General features: G+C 42.1%; 2 protein-coding genes across 3 annotated transcripts; one reads left to right on the forward strand and one right to left on the reverse strand.

Annotated features, from left to right (window-relative positions):
• Positions 1-9,482: 9,482 nt before the first annotated feature.
• Positions 9,483-16,057, reverse strand: sybl1 (synaptobrevin-like 1). 2 transcript variants are annotated; one of them, XM_071541309.1, is made up of 8 exons: positions 15,931-16,057; positions 15,233-15,405; positions 13,439-13,496; positions 13,195-13,332; positions 12,898-12,988; positions 11,759-11,826; positions 11,172-11,264; positions 9,483-10,634 (listed from the first exon to the last, which is right to left on the reverse strand). In XM_071541309.1, the coding sequence occupies exons 2-8, from the start codon at positions 15,376-15,378 to the stop codon at positions 10,569-10,571; spliced, it is 660 nt and encodes a 219-aa protein (XP_071397410.1). In that variant the 5' UTR covers positions 15,379-15,405; positions 15,931-16,057; the 3' UTR covers positions 9,483-10,568. The 2 variants fall into 2 exon arrangements, with proteins under 2 accessions (XP_071397410.1, XP_071397411.1); XM_071541310.1 differs by lacking the exons at positions 13,439-13,496; positions 15,931-16,057 and having other exon boundaries at positions 15,298-15,378.
• Positions 16,058-16,917: 860 nt separating this feature from the next.
• On the forward strand, positions 16,918-22,190 carry polr1d (RNA polymerase I and III subunit D). Its single transcript, XM_071541317.1, has 5 exons — positions 16,918-17,001; positions 17,598-17,695; positions 18,157-18,233; positions 20,495-20,577; positions 21,829-22,190. The coding sequence occupies exons 1-5, from the start codon at positions 16,963-16,965 to the stop codon at positions 21,874-21,876; spliced, it is 345 nt and encodes a 114-aa protein (XP_071397418.1). The 5' UTR covers positions 16,918-16,962; the 3' UTR covers positions 21,877-22,190.
• The last annotated feature ends 121 nt before the right edge of the window (positions 22,191-22,311 follow it).

Raw genomic sequence — 22,311 nt, forward strand, 5'->3', positions numbered from 1 at the left:
GCTCCTGTTGCTGATGATTTAGAGGACTCTGACTGCAATAAGAACCGTTTGTTAGTCCCTCAGTCCCATGCAACAGGCCCAGATAGCTCACAACACAGAAAGCACAGTACAGCCATACCAGAAAGGATATTGGGAAGGCTCATGTGCACAGAAACAAGTTGCTATTGTATAATATTTCCCCTGAGATTCTCAGCCATCTCCAACCAACTCTTTCTTCCTCCTACTCTAAAAAATACTAAGCAATAAACAAGCACATGGAGTGTTTGCTGGAGACTGAGCAGCAGCAGCTTCTCTTGTTTCTTGTCCTCAGAGATATACAGTAATAGAGACTATTTAATAAAAGCTTGGCTTTAAAAAAACAAACAAAAAACAAACAGTGGTGGATAAATATTAACAGTATTAACAATCATGCAACATCAGCAAATGCAGTTCTTACCACTGTAATAAAACGTAATAATATGTACACTAATGTATGTGTTAATCTAGGGGACAGAGTCATTGTCATTCCAAGTCCCTACAGTGTCTACTCACCACCAGGCTGATCTTCCTGACCTCTCTGTTGGAGTTTTCAGCAGTTCCCCTCCTGGCCTCAGTCTGTCTCGACAGTTTGTTCTGGTTGGAGCAGTTCAGGTTCCCTGCTTTGTTCTGGCCCAGGTGGATGTAAGCTCTGGGGGTGGTAAAGCTTGATGACAAGCTGGGGGCAGTTCTGTTCTCCCTGGGGGGCCTAGATGACAATGAGGAACTCTCAGATGAGCAACGGGGCCGTGTCTTGGAGACAGGAGGCTTGTCCCGACTCAAAACTGAGCCTGACCTGGCCCCTGTTCTCTCTGATACGTCCTTCTTTAAGCACCCAGTGGTTGGAGTTGGTTTAGGATCCGTTTGGTCAGGTGTTTTTGCTGAGGGCGAGAAGCAGATGGTCTTGTTGCCAGGGTGCTGTGCTGAGGCGGCTGCTACTTGGCTAGAGGCCGCCTGCTCTGTTTCGGAGCTGGCATGACTGCAGTGAGCTGAAGCAGCATGTTCAGCTCCAGCGGGGAGGTGGTCAGACAGGGATGCTCCATTCTCTCCTTCTCTATCCCCATCAGTAACCAGAGGACCAGTAAGAGCCTCAGCAGCAATAGGATCATGTTCAAATGACTGGATTAATGTCATGCCCAAGTAAGCAGCCCCTGTATTCACTCCACTCTGAGCATTATTGATCGTTTTTGTGGTAGTAGAGGGAACAGTAGTGCTATTCTTCACCTTGGCGTGAGCTACACTCATAGGAGCTCTTCTGTATACTTGACTCTGTTTGCTGTGTCCATTGACTTGTGATGGTTTGTGTTGTGAGGCAGGGCCTGACATTGCCAGCTGATGTGCAGGTCTTGTTATGATTTTAGATTTTACACTGCTGAAGTCTGGCTTAGGAAACTTTTTGATTTCTATTTTATTGACTCTGCTGGCTGAGGGAGGCAGTCTGGCAACCAACCGTTGTTTTGGAGTGAGAGAAATTTGCTGCTGTTTAGCAGGGTGGACTGCTGGGCTACCTGTGCTCCCAGTACAGGGAGACTCTGAAAATGAGGGGAGGTTGAGCATCTTGTTCCCAATGCTTTGAATTGGGGTGGAGGTCTGAACATCGTTTCCATCATTTTGCATATCCGACGCAGGGGCCACAAAGGTCTTGCCTTGTTCTGGTGTGAATGTCCCAATGAAATAGGGCAACAGAACTGCTTCAGCACTAGTCTCAGCAGAGGGTGGAGCCACTCCTCCAGAATCTGCAGGAGTCGTTTCACACAAAAAGGTCCTCAGAAGACCCGCTTCATTCTCACTTGGCAGAGCTACAAGAGAGTTGGATGTTGCCATATCATTTTCCTCAGTGGGGAGCCCCCAGTCATCTGCCTGGGTGAAAGTCATACCAAGACATGGAGGGCCTGTGTTCTCACTTGTGACTCCCTTCGTAGATCTTTGCTCCTGGACCCCCATGCAGACATCTGGCAGAGAGGCTGACAGCAGGCTAGCCTCAGCAGGCAAGGCTGCGGAGCCCGTGGCTGGGGACATGGACACTTCCTCCCGGGAAGAGATTACCGGAAGGGTCTCGTCCTCCAGACAAAAACTGCTGCTCCTTATTACCATCTCCTCAGAGCTAAGGGAGCAGCAGTCATTCTCACTGGAGCCTCTACGGGAAGTCTCACATGAATTCAGTTGGCTGTCCCTCCCAGCAGAGTCTGGAGACGTCACTGTACTGTCACCTCCAGCCTCTGTGTCCTTGCCAACGCTCTGGTCCTCCAATCCCGTCTCTAGGGTGCTCATCACCAGACTAATGTTTTCATTCCAGAAATTCACACTGCCATTAACGGGTGTGGCAATAAAAGTTTGGTTCAGGTTCATGGTCACACCAGAGAGCATGTAGTCATTTGGTGAGGTGGTGAATATTGATTTGTTGCTGCCAATTGTCTCTGCATTGTAGGAGCTGTCCACAGGGGAGCCTTCACTCAGGCAGCACTCCAGCATGTTGATGTCAGGGGGGCTGCTGGTGTCTCTGTCACTCAGGTTGCTCGTACTTCTGGAGGAATCAGCGGAAGAGGATCCAGGGGATGGTGATAAGTTACTGTAATGATTCCCAGATGAGAGGGCCAGTTGCAGGCCGCTGTGGGGCAAAGGACCACCTGTGGTCTCAACCTTGTTCTCAGTGGACATATTAAATGTCTTATTGGACATTTTAGAACTGTAACTGGAGTTTATGTCTACATGTGTAGATTACATTTAAATTAAAAACCTCACACTTGGATAGGACTATAATCCATCAGATTTCTTCATCAGGCATGATCTGTGAAGAGATATAAACATATATGGTTTAAGAGCAACACAATCTATGATCACCACATCTTTTACATTTAACAGAATCTGAAAAAACCAACCACACCCAACTGAGCAATATGTGCTGAGAGCTTCAAACATTTTCAAAGAATTAAAATGTCACTCAGCACATTGGTTAGGATCAAAATAAGGAGTATTGCTGATGCTTTATTTCTTGGGTCAAAGCATAGCAGGCAAAACTGTAGGATCTCAATGAGGAAAAAAAAAATCCTATTCAACCTCTACCACATGCCTCGTTATGCAGTCAGTATATTGAGTTAGTGGTAAGGCTATAAGGCTAGTAACCAGCCATTGTAACATAAGCTGGATACTCAACAAATTATTTATGACTTAGTTCAATGAAAAATGCAAAAGTCACCAAAGATCATGTTAGTGTTATACTGTAGTGCAGGACTGCCTGAAATATCTCATGGTTAAGCTATGGGCTAGAAGATCTAAATTTACTTAAAATGTTGGATGTGACTTATGTTTAAGTATTCTACCTTTTGTTTAATGATGGACACATCACTGTACATCAAGACAATTGTGAGGATGAATAGGGTACTTGTTTCCATTGGTATACACTTTACAGTATTTCTAAAAGAGACTACCACTGGATGTGCCATTGTATTATCACAGCCTTATTAAAGCTTGCTGGTTAACAGCTTGTGTTCATATGAGGACCGATGAGCAGTTACATTCCAAATGTGGAGCCATGTTACTGCTCCGAAATGAGCCCAGGGGCCTTTGACATGAGCCCTGAACGCCAGTCTAAACAGCTTCGTTGTGTACTGTTGTGTTTGTTTAAGCTTACTAACGCTGACTGGACTGCTAAGCTTTCCAGCCACTGCTAAAACAAAGGCACCAGTGTGGTACTGCCAGAGAGTAAGATATCAAGTCACCAACAAACAGAAAATGTTCCAGTATGCAGACATCTGATATACTGGTATAGGCCTATTTAAGGAAAGGAAACAATTTTTGGGACAAACTTTATGGGAATAATTAACAACTTAAACATGCCTCTACAGCAAAAGGGCGACATTGTGCAGTTTTATAGTCGCATCAGCCCCAGTTGTAATCACATTGACCTCCTTGGGAGTGGGACAGTTCAACATAAATCTTGACTGTTCGAAGCAAAGTTATGCATGGTCTGCTGCACTTCTGTCTAGTTTAATAAGAGAGGGAGTGTACTGGTGGAGAAAGGAGGGGCAGGATCAGTGAGGCCATGCCATTTTCCCAGGGTGAATATAACTAAATGCAAGAAACTTGTATAACTAAATGAAAACAAATGTGAGCACAGGGTTTGGAGGGTTGCAAGAGGGTTCTACCACAGAAATACATGTGTAAATTGAAATACTGAACAAGAATCAAGGGGTAAAGTTTTCAGGTCATAGTGTGAGGCATGTTAGCCGAACATTTCAATCCTTGGACAACAGCCTGCTCACTTTGGGCTTGTCGGTGTGTTGTACTGCTGAGCTGGAAATTTCTTTTGATGGCAATCCCAAAACATAACCCAGTAGTTGAATGCTTTGGGTGTCAAATTGAGCCTTTTCTTTCGCTCACGTAATCTGAGTGATGCAACTGAACAGTGTCACCTCAACGTAGGGAGGAGGAGCCAAATACACCTGCAGTCACTAGGTGGCAGATAACGCCAAAGCTAGCTACAGGGCTGGAGTACTCCCTTTTGCACAGTAACTAAACCATTGAACAAGACTAATTACACTGAGTGGTTTCTGTCATCCGACATAACTTCATCTGAATCTTCAACAGAACCCATGTATTTTTATTTTAATTTAAAGCAAACCCTAATTAGCTAATGGGATACTGTAGAGGAATCACTAACAAGCAATGGGTGACTATATTGACTATATGATTCCAAGATCCTATTGTAAATATTTGATTTCATACAAACTTGCTTAAGGCACAGAATATCTTGTTTCCTGAGAGACACGTCTCTGGATAAAACATGACACATTATTTTCAAAAAACAAGACTAGGTGTCCCCTATGTTAAACCCAATGTTTAACAGAAAACGACCCCAGCAGGCATAAATGAGTGTCCTCAGTTGTAATGCACTGTATATATGTATACTGCAATGAAAATAACTGGAATTCCTCTGACATTCCTTCTGAGAGCTAATCAATTCTCAATAGTGATATTTGGCTGAGAAGTTTGGGGAATTATATTTTGAAAATATGTCAATAATTAGGCCTAGTGGGTATTGATATTTAACACATTGCAAATTCTGCCATTTTTGACACTACTGTACAGCTGGTAGGATATCAAAGCCACTCTGTTTTCATCAGCTTGGTACCTATCAGAGGCCAATAGTCCAAATCTGGATGAATGATATGTTTGTTAAACAGGCAGAGCAGCAACACACCTCACTTGGTCTCCCCACGAAATAGAAAGGTTTCCTTAGAAACAGAATGCTTAGTCATTTGCAGACTTATCCAACCAGGAGCAACCATTTAAAGGCACAAGGAACCTACATTACTGGAATCAAATAAAATATATAGGCATACTTACTGGACCTTGGCAACAACTATCCCTCCAAGGCTATTGCATATTCTTTCCAAGTACATTACTAATTCATAGCAGTCATTTTAGTGGTTGAAATCTCCCTGGGCAGGGTGTGTTACGTAAAGTGCATTTGCACCTGACACAAACCATGACTGGACTATGTTTATGGAAAAATAAAACCACGAGATACAAGCTACACAAGACACCAAGCTAGCTAACAGAAAGAACGAAACACAATCTGAGAAAAGCTAAATTACAAACTCCAGACACTAGGTCTACACCATTTACTGTTCACTAAAAACTATAATCTGTGTCAAACAACTTATATGAATCAACTTGATATACCTCCACACTTGTCCTCTCCATTCATTGATTTGCAGTGAAAAAGAAATAGCCTCACCACCAGTCAGAGCTGTGTCGGCTGCTGTATCAAGCCAAAGATCACTCAGGTTTTGCGGGTTCATCCGACTCACTTTACCGTCTCAGAGACAATCCCATTACTGCTTTCCTTCAACAGCGCTAAATCCAGCCAACTAGCCCTGTAGTCGTGGGCAGGCGGTGGTGTGTGAGGCGGCTTCAGACAGACACCAACAGCCCCCCCCACCCCTCCCTCCCTCCCTCCCTGTGCTCAGAGTCAACCGTGCATCAGTAACATCACAGCCTGACTGAGGGTCCCCTCTGTGCAGGCATTAGATTCTGTTTTTATCTCCTCTCCCTGTAGTAACGTGGCTAAGTCCAGCCGGCCTGCTGCAGCAGTGGTTCAGCAGTCTGTCAAGCCCTTGTGTGAGCCACTATCAGTGACATGGCTGCACTCTGCTTGCAAATGCAGGCATCTCAAGGTCCGGCTGAGGACTGAGCCCGGTGCAGTTTTCCACTCCCGAGTTTACAGGCCAGAGAGAGCGAGGGAGAAAGCAACATGTTACCTTATCCATGCCGAGCCCACTGCAGGGGGGAGTGGCCAAGGTCTGCCAGGCCAAGTCATTCACTGTTGCTAAGCAGCCAAAGTCCCTCTTTATAAGAGAACAGATCAGGCGGCTTTTTGGGGAGGGAAAAGTGAAAAGGAGAATAGAACAACAAGAGGCCTAGGTACAGGAGAATGTTGGCTTGTGCCCATTTTATGAGAAATTTCTAGATCCCAACCAGAATCTGTATAGAAACTTGTTTAAGACCCATTACAATCTTGGTATAGCCAATACAACTTTTCCACAGTCCTTCACTGACAATCACACACAGTCTGAGGACATGACCTTTTGTTGTACACAAACAACCCTACAGTTGATCCTGACATTACAGCATAGATGTGACACCAGCGCCTAAGACCCCTAAGACCCCAAAGACCCACGCTATTTCTGTTTAATCCATACAAGGTCCTTACCCTGGGAACTATAGCCTAATCTTGGCTAGTGACAAGATGTCAATCATTGGTACAGAATATGCTGATAAATTACTCCCTGAAAAGATTACAAAATCGAATGAGTCTGAGTTAAAAGAAAATAGCCTTTCTATTTTGTTATTTTTGAGGTCTAGTTGTATAATACTTGAAACATTTCCCCACAGGTCTTCACCAAGTAGCCTTGTTTACTGTCCAGGGTGCCGAGGTGTTGCTTGTTGTCAGTACAAAGCCGTAGAACAACTTCTATAGTCTTAAGCAGTCAAAGTGGTTAAGACTCAGAACTAAAGCCTCAGTGGTGCAACATAGTCTCCCAGTCGCCTGTAACAAAAACAAAACATTTGATACTCAGAATTCCTATGAAATTGAGGCAAATTAGACTAAATTTCTATACTTCCATATGCATTTCACCACATAACCACCCCCCTGTTCAAGCAGGCCTACACTGTTCACTATGACTGAACGGTGTAGCCCGACACCCCCCATATCTCCGACAGTAAATTGCCACCCACTCTGTGTGGTCCGCTGAGCCCCTTGTTCCAGAGTCAGACTTGGCTGAAGAGTCTCAAATCATTCTTGTCAAGCAAGCTAAAACGGGATTATTATCTATTCGTCTTGGATTTCTTATCAACTGTTTGATATGGGATCTCAACATATTTCCCCTGTACATGTTTAGAAGAAAAATAAAAAATGCAACATGTTATTGACTTCATCTCGTATTATAAATTTGAGAACATCCTCACAGTAGATGTGGAAGACTGAGATCAATAAAACAACGCTTCTCTATTTCCAAAGCCCCTCAGGCACCATGCAGAAAGCCTACTGTGGCCTTGCCCGTGCCTTTCGTTCATGGGTGATTGGAGATGCCAGTGTCACACAGCGAGCCGTTATGAGTCGCAGGGACACACGACCCAAAGCCCAGTAGCAGAGCTGGCCCCCAGGACAGCAGGTCAAGCTGGCGGATTCCACCCAGCATACCACAGCGACAAGGCTGTCCTCTGTTGAGCAGCAGAGAACAAAAACACACCACTCAGCCTATTCAGCACTGTTCGCAGACACTGAAGAACAATATAACACTGTCTTCCGTAGAATCAGAATATTAGATGTCTGTACTTTCTTATAACAAAAGGAAAAAAGGGTTTCCTGGCCAAACTGTTGGCTTGTGCCATCTAGTGAGAAATAGAGGCATTTCAGATGTGTCAGCAGCTGGGCTAATGTATCCTGGAAGCCGCCCTACCAAAAGCAGCATAATCAAATTAGATATTGATGCACAGGCTGACTACACAGCAATCAGACACATTTCCTCTTGCTGTATCAACCACTAATCTAATTAAGTCAAAATGCACTTAAAAACTTATGAGACTCCATCTTCCAAAGTTATGATTCTCAATAACTAAACCTAAGCACACCACATAATTTGCAAGCAAGCATAAAAACAAATCATATCAGTAGTCCACAGCCAACTAGGCAGATGCATGTTGTTTAAGATGTGTATAAAATAGCCTGAATGGAGCCTGGCTGAGTGTATTTGTAGTAACTCATTACTCCCTGGATCCTCTTACCGGTGAGGTCATTGCCACACAATTTCCTGATAAACACAACTGGCCCCTTGCAGCACCACTTGGCCGATTGACGGACTATCACTACTGGCTGAGGGAGAGACCTCTTCCAGCCATGTGTAGCCTATAATTAGACCAGAGGAGTAAACATGTAGTGACGGGAGGAAGGGGTGCAACTACAAATAGCAAGGATAATGTTCTCACGAGCCCATAGATGGTTTAAAATAAACTGAAAAACACGCCTGAGCCACTTTAAAAAGAAAAGGTTGGGGGATTTGCATCGGTCGCTTATTTTGAAATACCCAACTGAAAAAAGAGCAAACTCTCAAATATTCAACTGACAGTACAGCTCCACATCTAACTAGAGCCAACCAACCACTAGATGGTAGTAAATCAACTTTTCGACATGCATGTTATGCAGTCAAAAATGTAAATAAAACACGGTAACAGTAAAATACAGCGGTTGGGAGCTAAAATAAGACCATTTAGCGAGTAACTCAGACAAACAACGCCAGCAAACTGACACAGCTGATAAGTAGCGAAGTTAGCTAGCGTTAATTTCTGATACCAGAAAGTTCATTTTTGGATATCTTCACTGAGTGGTCTAACTGTTACGTGAGAACAGAGATACATTTTCTTACCGCATGTCCTGGAATGAATACTTTTTCCCCATGTTGAGTTCATAAACTGTAGATAGCGGTACAAATCACTTACACACAGGACTGATTGCTTGCAAGTCACCAAGCACTCGCGGGAGCGCGGGCGCGGTCCTGATGAACAAATTGGCTTCACCTGCTCGTGGCCCCGACAGCCCCTTTCACTTTTTCAGAGCATCAAATGCAACCTGTTATTTCGCCACTGTCTGTCATCGCTTGTAAGATCAAAGTAGAGTCTCTGCATTGATTCTCAAAACACTCAACCTACTTGTACCAGACCAGTTATTGTTTGAGTTCACGTCATTGCCCAGCAGAACTGATGAACAAATGTTGTTTGCCTGAACTTTGACTTCTATGAAGCAAAATGTGATGAGTTGGAGTCCATCTACAACAACTAACAGCTAGCCATTTGAATCTATTAGGACAAAATGAATTGCACTCAACTCAACCCTTTGGAAGGTCTATTTAATCAGCTAGAATTGTTCTCCCTTCATATGTCTGGCATCACAGCATCCTTTTTGTTTTCCACTATAGAGATCGACCATTTGATACCATGAGATTTTATTATTTCAAATCTGGATGTACAATAATTAAATAATTACATGATTATAAACCATATGGGAAGCAAACATATGTACAGTGTAAAAAGTGCATTGTGTTAACAAAAAGGGCACATGGGCACATTGAGCATCCTATGAGAGGGAATAAGGAAAGGAAGCCTCCTATCAAGTCCATGGGTGGGAAGGAGCAAATGATTTGCTCAAAATCAGGGTTGATTTAATTTTTCTTGAATATAAGAATGTCATCAGTACTGATTTGTACGATCATATTCTTTACAACATTTGTGTTGTAGAAGATATTTGCAAACTATGCTTGGTGATAACACATAGGCATCACAAAATCAGTGTCTTTGAGCAAAAAAGGGGGCATCTCATTCACAAGACACCTCCAATAGGGTTAGACGCATAGACGCATGCCACTGAGGGGAAACACACTGCATCAGTTTTGTCAAAAAATGATCTTCAGTGCTTTAACCAAGAGGACAAGGCATTGCACTGCAGGGGGTCCTTACTGATGCGTCTGCAACACACTTAAAACGCTATCTACAGCTTGCATGTCCCATATGTCTGTTTAGATTCTCCTTTCTCTTCAAAGGGAAAAGCAAAATAATAACAAAGTTAAAATCTTTGCTATCTGAGTGGTTCATTCAGGTATTGATTTGAATTACGTACATGTGGATGGGGGATCAGAGCAGTATCACAAACTGATACATCAGGCCACTAAGTGCATGAGACAAGATGAATGCACTAGACTAGTATAAGACAAGATTAATGTTCCAGACCAATTTTAGGCCAGATGGCTGCTGTCCATTAGTGTGGGAATGGCGGACTCCCTGTCCAGAAGGCAAGTCAATGTGCACGCTACTGAAGGAGAAGGGGAGAAGGAGACAGGAGGAGGAGGAGCGTGTGTGTTCCAGGGATGCTGAAGCTGGAGAAGTACAGTGAGGAAAGTGGTGATTCCCTTTGTGTCCACTGGCAAACAGAGTTGAACAGGAGAAGCTCCCTCTCTTCCTTCATCTCCCTCTCTTTTTCTCTTCCACGCCTCTCATTATTTGACACAGCTGGGCCAACTGAGACCTCCACAGGCAGCAGAGACAATAATGTAGAGGACCACCTGAAAGTATAGAGACAAAGTTCACGTCCCGCAGCTCTTGGATCAATGACACAATGAAAATACACAGAGGGAGTTTCTCAGTTACTGAGAAACAATACCAAAGAGGAAATGACAAAGGAAAGAGCACTGATGCAATTTGCAATGTGTTGTCAGTAGACAATGAAATTAAGAATTATGGGAGTTTCAGGGAAGGAGTGCTTAACTTAATATTGACTGAAAAACAAACAACATTATTTAAACAAACTGACTAATAAACTCTCAGCAGTAACAACTTAAGCCTTGAAATAAAAAAAATTACAAGCCATCTCGATCAAAAACAAATCTGCAATGTGTGTCGATTTCAACATTTGATATGCAGTAATTCTGGAGCACAATGGACACTTTCACACAGATATTCTGCCTTAACCACGTGCCTAAGGGCTTTCTTTGCGCAGATATCACCAATGTGATAATCCACCACACTTGCCTATGAAAGCATTACGCTGTATCCTGCTGATAACCAATTTCCTATCATTTACTATTTCTGTCCATACTCACCAGACACACCAGCACTATGACAACAGTCAGTTTGAGGTTCTTCATACACATGGCTCGTGCCAGGTTACGACTTGTGGTCTTAAATGTGACCGACTGGAGGAGGAGGAGAGGAAATTAGATCAGTGACAATATCTGTCTATATGTAGGCTCCAGCTGCAGGTAGATTATACCTAACTTGACTGAAACATGGTCACACTAGAAGTAATCAGACTATTGTACTGAATCAGTTGATAGTTGTTCCAAAAACAACCAAGTTTGAAGTTTAAATCAGATCGGAGTCGGTTAGGATGCTCTAGTCCTCTAGTAAATGCCCCTATGATGTCAATGAATTTGGAGTAAATTAGGCTGCATGTAAACATAGTTTGTGTTGCAACAGTTTACAGAATTATATAAAAATGTAAATAAGCTTGTTACAGCTTCAACATATACACGTTATACCGTCATATTGATCCTCTTATATCAAAATCTCAATTTGAGAGCGAAAAAATATCTTCAAGCCAATAAATAAACATAAAGCCACAAGTGGGGTGAACCTGGCACCAAAAGTGGCACTATATTCCAATTTCAGATTGAGCCATTAAACTCACAGAATCAACCAGATTTTCTGTCTTGTCAATCAGCAACTCCAGCTTCTCTCCTCTCTGAGCTACCAAGTCTGCAAAACAAACACACAAACAGCCAACGTTAACTTGGAGACATGAAAGGTCCAGTGTTATGAGAATCACATTTCCCAATCTCATATCATTGTTTAACAACAAAGGGCATATTAACGTAAAGTTACACAAAATATTACAACTATCAGTGTAGTAGAATTTTGACTAATGGCATTTGAGAAACTATCCCTCTAGCTATCATCAGAATCAAACCATTCCAAATATCCGATTTACTTCCTGATGTAAATGACCTCAAATATACCCAGATTTTAATGATTGCTCTTATTGGTTCACAGTATGCATGGTTAAAGAGGTGCCCCGTAGTCTAACAGCAGCCAGCTGGGTGCTTGTTGAACTAGCCAAAATAATTATGTCATTGGGCACCAAGTTCCATATACATTACAGATATTTGTTCCCCAAAGATAAAAAAATATTAGTATGTAGTGGATGGCACAATTAGAAGAAGGATTAGACTCTCACTCTGTCTACAAGCTTTGCCTGCAATAGTTGTTTTTGGAAACAGGACTTCAACAACTGGCATCAAAAAGTACTTGAATTTGCTTATAATTCAATGCTGAAGAAAGGAGCAGTACTATTGTATTTTATGAACCAAGAAGTCACAAACTCAGAGGTACGTTGGTCAGCTAACTTGTCTACCAAACAAATGAGCTAGTCTGGAGTTTTGATGATAAGGCTTATTTGACAGAACGGTGTGTCTGTGTATTGTGTGCCAGGGACAGTGCTAAAGAAGTAGGAAAGGCAACTGAGACATTGCCTGAACATGCCTATTATTTTTTTTTCATCAGGGTTAGGGTTGTTTTGCATAGAACTTGACACATAGCATTTAAAGTATTTCATTATTCCCCCCCCCCCAAAAAAAAAAATCATAATCCTAAAAAATTATATGAACCATTAATAACTGAAAAAATGACACTCCTCGAATTAGAAATCCATTGGCAAGCTTTTCCTGACTGAATTGGATCTTTAACTCCAACATTCTCATGGTATTGGCCACATATCAAAAAGAGATTAAACGCCACTGAATAAAGAGGAAAAGCTGAGGAGAAGCTCACCTATGTTGCGGACCATAATGCCCTTCAGGTCATCCACTTGCATCTGAGTCTCAGTCACACGATCAGATCCTCGTGGGTCCGAGTGGTGTTTCTACATGGAGGAGGCCAGACGGAGAAAGGTAAGGGGGAGTGAAGGAAGGGGAAAGATATACGTGGCATCTGTGATTGTTGTAGACGGTGGGCATATGATGCTTTTTTGCAGTCTACATTAGTCATCAAGACTCTCCTGAGGCAAAGAGCAGTCACAAAGCCCCAAGACATTGTTGCTCGTATTGCTCTGGCTTTTGTCATGCTCACCATCTGAGCTGCCAGTGTGGAGGAGAACTCGCTGTTCATGGCGTAGGGCAGCGCTGTCTGCGCTCGCGACCCGTACGTAGTCTGGAAGCGCCTCTTGACCTCACTGAGGAAGCTGAATGCACGTGACCTCTCAAAGTCCTTCAGTCAAAAGAGTCAAATAAAAGTTAATGTTTAAGGCACACACTCATTTAAGATCACTCAACCCCCCCACAAATATATACATATAAGAAAACGATATACTTACATCATCAGTGATGCACAGGTATATGATTCTGTCATGGCAGATATAATGAAATAGATAGCTGAAATGAGAAAAGAAAAATTGTCAACAAATCACATAAACAAAGCTGAGAGCAAGATTTAATAATTCATCCAAAAGTAATGAACTGGACATTTCACAGTCTTGACCAGACCGTTAAGAGTTAGAGTGTCAATATGTGTAATTGTGGGAGTTATGTTGTCACAAGTGAATGATTTGTTTGTTTTGTGGTTGACCCTTGAACAAAAAGGAGACTCGGCACACTGTGTGTATGAATTTAGGAACACTGATACGTACGAGATGTTTTGAGCACACTGTTCTTCATCAGACTAACGACAACTGAAAAACAGTGCCACTAAATACCCACACTTACTTCCCTGAAGGGCTAGATAATGTGACTAACCATGTGACTTCTGTGCTGGCGCAGAAAATGAATGATATTTGGCAACAACCATAAGGTGCACACAGAACGGAACAGAAAGAGGAAAAGAAAGAGAAAAGAACAAAAAAAAATACACACATAATTAAATATATACAAGCCACACTTAAAGAACATACTAGACATTCAGTAACTCCATAGACAGACGATTCCATTGTGTCACATTGCTGCTGTGACACCTGAATTTCCCCTAGGGGATCAATAAAGTGCATCTTTATCTTTATCTTTTAAGCAGACTAGTGCAGTGCCCGTTCACGTCGCTGCTGCACAGAGCGCTGTTCGCTTGTTTATTCAAAGTTTATTAATATTGAACATTACATTACATTACTCCTGGTGGTGTCTACACACAGTCAGGGTGATTGGAGATATCAGGGCTTGTTTTCCTCCCTTCAGAAGAAGCTATTTGCTGCCATTCATTTATGTACAGTATGAAAAACAACTTCCAGAGACTTGAAAATTGCCTGAGCTAGATAAACCTTTAAAGTAAAGATGAAATATTACTTTGGTTTTTGTCAACGTTTCTCTGTTTTACCGTTATTTCATTGTTTTTTTCATATGCATGTGCATTATGTTACTCTCCACATATTGTCAATCATGACACCCACAGGAAGAAATAGACATGTCCACCAGGAAATAGTCCCCCAAAAACATGTCACCTTACAAACTTTATTGCCATATCAAAGTCTTATTTGGGGGGGTGTTTGTTAGCTTGGACAGCAGTTCATTTCAAGCTAGGTTTGACAATACAGACAATACACAAGTTTGTATTTTTAAAACAATATGGCATGCATTGCAAAATGATTGGGGAAATGTAAACTACACACAGCCAGTAATTAATGGGCTATAACTCCAAATAACACCGGTGTTCTCCTTTGACCTGTTCAATGCCAAGTTATTTGAGTGAGGATACACTGTTGTACCTGAGTGAATTGCACTGCCACATGATTTTCAAGTTTGAGATTTTTTGTAGCACTCCTTTGCTGATACACTAGTTTTTAGTCGTCTAGTGATCTTACCAATATATGTCAGTCCACATGCCACTTGAGCATATAGATTACATTGTATATATTACAAGAATTACATGTCCCTCAGGTTGTGGGGTCTGTTATACAACACTCTGGGTGGTTTTCCACCCACTGTTTTTACTCTCCTTGCAGTTGACTCTTACTAAGGGTTCACTTTTTAACTCTTATCATACGATGACGCCTGCCTGCACACACAAACTGGTAGGGTATGACAGTCAAGAAAACAGGCGTAACCATGGTACGCGAGTGTCTGAGTGGGTGAACGTTTTGTGGTGTTGGTGTGTGTGTGTGTGTGTATGCACATGTTAAGCCTACCTGCCATGGCTGTACGTCAATTTGTTGTTCTCCGAAGGGATTTTGGCCAAAATCTGTTCTGTGACTTCCAGGAAGTTCCCACCGCACCAAGCATGCTTGGCCAAGATGGTGGTTCCACGGGCCACCACAGCAAAGAGGATCGCCATGGCAACAGCAGGGGTTCAGCTGTATTACTGATGATGAAGAGAGTGGAGTTGAGTAGTGACCAAAGGTGTTATTGGTATAAATGGTGGCAAGTGTAGTGGGTTAGGGAAAGAGGAGGTAACCAGATAACGGTTCAGGTGGAAAATGTTGAGGGAACAGACAGGGGAGAGGGGGGGAGTGTGTGTGTGTGTGTGTGTGTGTGTGTGTGTGTGTGTGTGTGTGTGTGTGTGTGTGTGTGTGTGTGTGAGAGAGAGAGAGAGAGAGAGAGAGAGAGAGAGAGAGAGAGAGAGAGAGAGAGAGAGAAATAGAGAGAGACAAAGAAAGAGAGAGAGAAAGTCACGTATCATTTTTGACGCGTTGGCTAACTGTCACAATAGCATCCTGTTTCCTGTCACGAGAAATGAAAATGAAAGCTGACGTTGGCTAGAAAAACAACACGCTAATATTACCGTTACTAGCTAATGTATCCAACTCGGTATGATGGCTTAACGGAAAAAATGAAATCGATTCTAACGCTAACGTAAACAATGATCGATAATAAGCAAATGCAATACCTTCGATGTTTGAACGGCGTTCAAAGTAGCTGATTTAGCGATATTTCCAACATCTAAAGAGATTTCAACTGCTAGCAAGCTAGCTAATCCCTTTCGAGTGACTTCTGCTTTGCAAATCACTCAGCCCCTCGGATGCGAAATCCCTCTCTTGCTGGGTGATGTAGTTCTTGCAACAAGCTTTGCCCTTAGTGAATTGTAACGTCTCCCTTTGTGAACTACATCGTCCAACTTCCTGTAGTGTCATGTTGACGTCACATGTTTTCATACATACGTCACATATCGGCGACCTTCTGGAGCGCTCAAGAGGTTTTTTAAGCCCTCAGAAATGTCTTACAGACCTAAGCGTCTTACCACATACACGACATTAATATATAGGCATACTAAAAAACCTGTTTGAGAGAAAAAGCCTGTTAAAAATCTTGCCATTTCAGAAGCTAACTTGCATATTTGCAAATCAGAGCGCTAGCCAGCTAGGTTGTACAGCTGCGTCCAAGTTAGTCAAGATCTACCCGAAGACACCAGTCTGTCTTCCACTTAGCAATAGTTTATGTAAAGATAGACATGTCTTATCAGCCTAAATCTCAAAGTGGGGCTGCAACAGAGAAGAGTGTCTTACCCCCAATTCAATTAGTAATTGAGATGCCATAGATTTACCCTATTTACTCAAATCAAATTCTGGTGTCAGGTATGGTCATTGGACGGTCATTGGATCTCCTCTGTGCACAGAAATGACAATTCAAACTTGAGAGCAAAATCAAATGCAAACCTGTCTTCTAAACAGCTGTGAGTGAGCGCAGTAAAAACAAATATTATCTTCATCTTCATGCTTTTGTTTCTTCTTCTCTAGCTATATTTAGATGTTCTCTTTTCAACTTTTTTTTCTCTCAAACTTGTTTTTTGGTGCATTTGTTGATATTTCAGGGGTGGAGCTCATTGTCTCGTGGCTCCGCCCCTCGTCTGTAAGACAACGATGAGGGTTAAAATCCATTTTGGTCGTCTGGATCTTGTGTTGCCTTGGTTGGGATGTGAAGCATGGCTGGAGATGGCGAAAAGAAACTGGCGCTCGAGATGGTGAAAAGCTAAAATACGTATCTATGTATTGTATAGTACACAGTTACCTAGCTATGCTGCTTTTTAGCTGACTTTTTGGGAGACGCTATTGAGCTAATGAAGCTAATGACAGAACTGCGACCGTCTGTAGACTCCTCACGTGGGTAGCAACGGGGAAAAGAGCAATGTTTTTCTATCTGAAAGCCACACCAGAGCATAATCTGTACTGAATGTTGGAAACGTAGATGTAGATCGATAGCATTAGTGGTGTTATGTAAAGATACAGTTCCATGTAAATCAAGTTATATGGACGGAATCTCCTCAAGTCACATTAGTCTGTAATACAGCTTTTCTCCACTAGAGGGCAGCATTTGAACAAAGACCTGATGGTCACTCTACCGGCATCCACATCCAGATCGATATGTATGAAATGTACGACTGATGCCTGGATGTCTGTTTGTGAGATATTAGTAATGGGTGTATGGATAATGCATAACAGTTGCTTTATTCCTCCCACCGTGACTGATCAAGTTACAGTATGTCTCCGTTTCTGTTCATGGTTGTGACTGGCTGTGTAGGAGTAATGTTGTTGTGACTGTGTTTCTGTTGTGTTTCAGGTCCAGGCTGATGGAGCTGATGAGGGCTGCGTGACGTTTGTGCTGCATGAGGAGGACCACACGCTGGGCAACTCCCTCAGATATATGGTCATGAAGAAGTCAGTACTAAAGCGTAGGCATAAATACTTTGACCCACTGTCATGGTCACGGGTTTGACCAATTTGGCTCTTTGTACTTCAAACCATTTCACCCCCCCCCCCCCCCCCCCAAGCCCCACATTTGACGCACAAAGAATAAGATTGATGCTCCAAAGTCTCTTTGTTGTCTACTTCGCTTCCAGCTGGAGCGGACTGTTTTTCACAGTCGATAGATCGAAAGTACTTGTCAATCATGTTGTGATGTTTCGTAATCGCATAAAAGCAAATTCGATTGCTCAAGTGATTCCTCTTTGTTCTGAAAGTTTTCATTCTCTTTCGATCCAGGCCAACACAAGCAGCTAAATGGACAAAAAAAAAAATCACACTAACATAGCACGGCCCATATTGGTACAACACTCATAATAATCATCTGCAGCACAAATAAGCCCCGTCTGTCTGTCTGCTTTCCTGTTTTCCATCAGTGTGGATGTGGACTTTTGTGGGTACAGCATCACCCATCCGTCTGAGAGCAAGATCAACTTCCGTATTCAGACACGAGGTGAGATGCCCCGCAATCCCTCTTCACCGTCTCTTCATCTTCCCTTTTCTTCTTCTTGACCCCAAACCCACGCACAATGTGAGTTTGTTTATGTGTGCGTGTGCGTGTGTGTGTGTGTGTGTGTAGGAAAGCTAGAGAGTAAACATTATCATGGCTGTGTCGCAGAGAGTAAACATGTTGATTGGAGTCTGGTGCTTTCACTTGGTCTGCTCAGCCGAGGTAGAAATGCCATTGACTGAAAAACACAAACAAACACATGCACACACACACATACACACACACACATACTCCCTTCCTCTTACTCACTTAACTGTTCACAGAGGGCTGTAACCACTTCGCTTGTTCCAACAAAGATACATCATCTGTCAGTCACTTCAACCCTTCAACACATTGTGTTTGTGGTTGAACTGAGTGTCATGATGCCTTGAGGAGAATTCCTCATGGCTTCATTGCAACAAGAGATAATGTTGTCGAAATATTGTGAAATAACTTAAAAGTCACTTCTTCCCGGTCTTAAAGGCTGCGCTACATTGAAGTGATACAATTTTCTGAACTTTTTAGCCTTTTCTGGCTGACTAAAATGAACAATGATTGGCTTTACCTGCTCATCATATAATGTAAAATTGGAATGATGATGCATTTTGCTGCGTTTTGCCATTTAAAAGGTACACTGATTTGGCATAATGGGTGCACTGTAATTAAAAATCAGAAACGAGATATCTCAGACACCAGTGGTCCCATTTTGACTAAACATCTTCTGGAGTTTACCAGTACTACAAACATTACACCGACTGACCTGATGGGTAAGCTATAATTAAAGATCATAGTTTCAGACTTTGAAAGGCCATAACTGCTACAACACCGGTCCAATTTTGATGAAACCTGTAGGGATGACAGGCCCAAGAGGGTGCTTGCATCATTGTCAACACGTTTGACATGTTTGTTGTTATTTAATTACTATTCATAGTAGCAGTAGTAGTAGTAATAGCAGCAGTAGTAGTAGTAATAGCAGCAGTAGTAGTAGTAATAGCAACAGTACTACTAGTAGTAATAGCCGCAGTAGTAATAGTAGTAGTAGTAGTAATAGCCACAGTAGTAGTAGTAATAGTAGTAGTAGTAATAGCAGCAGTAGTAATAATAGCCGCAGTAGTAGTAGTAATAGTAGTAGTAGTAATAGTAGTAATAGCCGCAGTAGTAATAGTAATAGTAATAGTAGTAGTAGTAATAATAGTCGCAGTAGTAGTAGTAATAGCAGCAGTAGTAATAGTAATAATAGTAGTAGTAATAATAGTCGCAGTAGTAGTAGTAATAGTAGTAGTAGTAATAGCCGCAGTAGTAATAGTAATAGTAGTAGTAGTAGTAATAATAGCCGCAGTAGTAGTAGTAATAGTAGTAGTAGTAATAGTAGTAATAGCCGCAGTAGTAATAGTAATAGTAGTAGTAGTAATAATAGTCGCAGTAGTAGTAGTAATAGTAGTAGTAGTAATAGCAGCAGTAGTAATAGTAATAATAGTAGTAGTAATAATAGCCGCAGCAGTAGTAGTAATAGTGGCAGTAGTAGTAGTAATAGCCGCAGTAGTAGTAGTAATAGTAGTAGTAGTAATAGCAGCAGTAGTAATAATAGCCGCAGCAGTAGTAGTAATAGTAGCAGTAGTAGTAGTAATAGTAGCAGTAGTAGTAGTAATAGTAGTAGTATTAATAGCAGCAGTAGTAATAATAGCCGCAGCAGTAGTAGTAATAGTAGCAGTAGTAGTAGTAATAGTAGCAGTAGTAGTAGTAATAGTAGTAGTAGTAGTAATAGCCGCAGTAGTAGTAGTAATAGTAGCAGTAGTAGTAGTAATAGTAGTAGTAGTAGTAATAGCAGCAGTAGTAATAATAGCTGCAGCAGTAGTAATAATAGCCGCAGCAGTAGTAGTAATAGCCGCAGCAGTAGTAGTAGTAATAGTAGCAGTAGTAGTAGTAATAGTAGTAGTATTAATAGCAGCAGTAGTAATAATAGCCGCAGCAGTAGTAGTAATAGTAGCAGTAGTAGTAGTAATAGTAGTAGTAGTAGTAGTAATAGCCGCAGTAGTAGTAGTAATAGTAGCAGTAGTAATAGTAGTAGTAGTAATAGCAGCAGTAGTAATAATAGCTGCAGCAGTAGTAGTAATAGTAGCAGTAGTAGTAGTAATAGCCGCAGCAGTAGTAGTAGTAGTCGTGGTGATACATGTGCACCCAGTGTCTTTTCGTTTCTTCATCCAGGTTTCTTCTGTCTGTTCCAGGGGGAGTGCCAGCCACAGAGCCTCTGCGGAGGGGTCTGAATGAGCTCAGCGATGTTTGTCAACACGTTCTCAACACCTTCCAGGTGAGGCTGTGTGTGCTGGAGATCCTCACATTGGGATGTTCTGAGCTGATCACCAGTCTTTTAATGAGGAAATTGGCCGACACTGGTGTGATTGTGATTTCTGAGCAAGTCGTTCTTCAATTCAAACAGGAAAAGGATGAAATAACTACATTGAATTGATACATGAACAAAGAAGATGCTGCACATATAGATAGTTGTCAGTGGTTGTTTTGTCAGTAGCAGCAGATGGAACACAGTCAAGTTTATTTGCATAGCCCTTTATCACAGTTACAGTCCCAAAGGGCTTCACAGCGTACACATTGTGAAATAATAAATAAAAATGACCCCACCCAACCTTAGACCCTCAGTGAGAACGAGGAAGAACTTTCAGGAAAATCTTATTAGGAAAAAAAAATGGCAGAAACCTAGTGAAGGGCCTCAGAGAGAGGGATCTCCCTTCCAGGACGGTCAGGAATGTAATGGGTGCTGAGAGTGGACAAACAACGATTGAATGTTGATAACAACATCGAGCATCAACAAAATACACAGACTAAACAGAATAAGAGCCCTTTGGCTAAACCGTGCAAATCTGGTGAGGGTTATCTACGCCGACTCGGCCACCATCGTCATCAACTTCGTCATAAGGACGTCATCCCGGTCACCATGGGCAACAACTAGAGACGAGGGAATAGGAAGAGTCAAAGACCACAAAAGACGCCAATAGTGCTGGCCAGCTACAGCCACATGAAATGAAACGAGATGGGAGACGTTGCAATACATGACTTGGTTGATTTATAGATTGCACATGGCTCGCATTTTCTGCTCTAGAAAATTTTGTCAGCGTATCGGCGTAGGCCATCAGCAGTCGGATGATGGTGAAGTGGTGTGGTGTAGTGAGTAGGGAGACCGCATCCACTAAACGGGTTCTGTTCTCCATCTGACCCTGTGCTTTCACCTCTCTATAGAGGGGAGCGAGCAAAAAGAGAATTTCCCCACAGGGACGATTTCAGTATCACGTTGTTATTGTTGGAATGGAAGTCTGTTCGGTAGCCTAACGGTCACACCGGCCCCACACACTTAGACGCTGCTGTTGTCAGCGTTTGCAAACAAAGAATAAACAAAATGTAATGAAACCCAAGGGACTGGTCAGCCACAGCATCCCGTGGTGAAAGAGTGAAAGTCAGCTTCCATAAAACCGTCATCCTCTCCATTTGTCTCTGTTTCATTAAACTCTAACGGCAGGGTGCTATCTGCGTGTGTGCTGTTTTACAGGCAAGAGTAGACGAGTTTAAAGAGAGGCAGGAGCAACCCATGGAGTGAGGAGCATCGCATGACCCTGAGGGACCACAGCGCTGTCTCACACACACACACACTTATACACACTGTAAGACTTATAGTGACACTTAACCTTGATTTTCCCTTTTTAAAATTCTGGAAAGGTCTGGAAACTGGCCCCCACTCCTCAAAATATTTTGAACAAGCCACATTAAAACATGCATTTGTATAGTTTTCTTTTGTATTTTGTAGGAATTTGATGTATATTGTAAGATAAATTTGTTTAAATTTTGTGTTCATCCGGTCATTTTCCTGGAATGCAGGAATGATTAGAGGAACAATAAAAGATATGAATCTTTAACAACTAAGACTTTTTTTTTTTTTTGTATTTCATGGAAATATTTTGTGTTGTTTGGAGCTTGCCCATTCGACTTTTGCAGCAATATTTATATTCTCACCGCTCCTCATGTAACACTGTTT

This window comes from Centroberyx affinis, unplaced genomic scaffold (assembly GCF_046629955.1).
Source record: "Centroberyx affinis isolate AG114_WGS23_722 - 3 ecotype Tasmania unplaced genomic scaffold, CSIRO-AGI_Caff_v1 ptg003850l_1, whole genome shotgun sequence".
NCBI lineage: Eukaryota > Metazoa > Chordata > Actinopteri > Beryciformes > Berycidae > Centroberyx > Centroberyx affinis.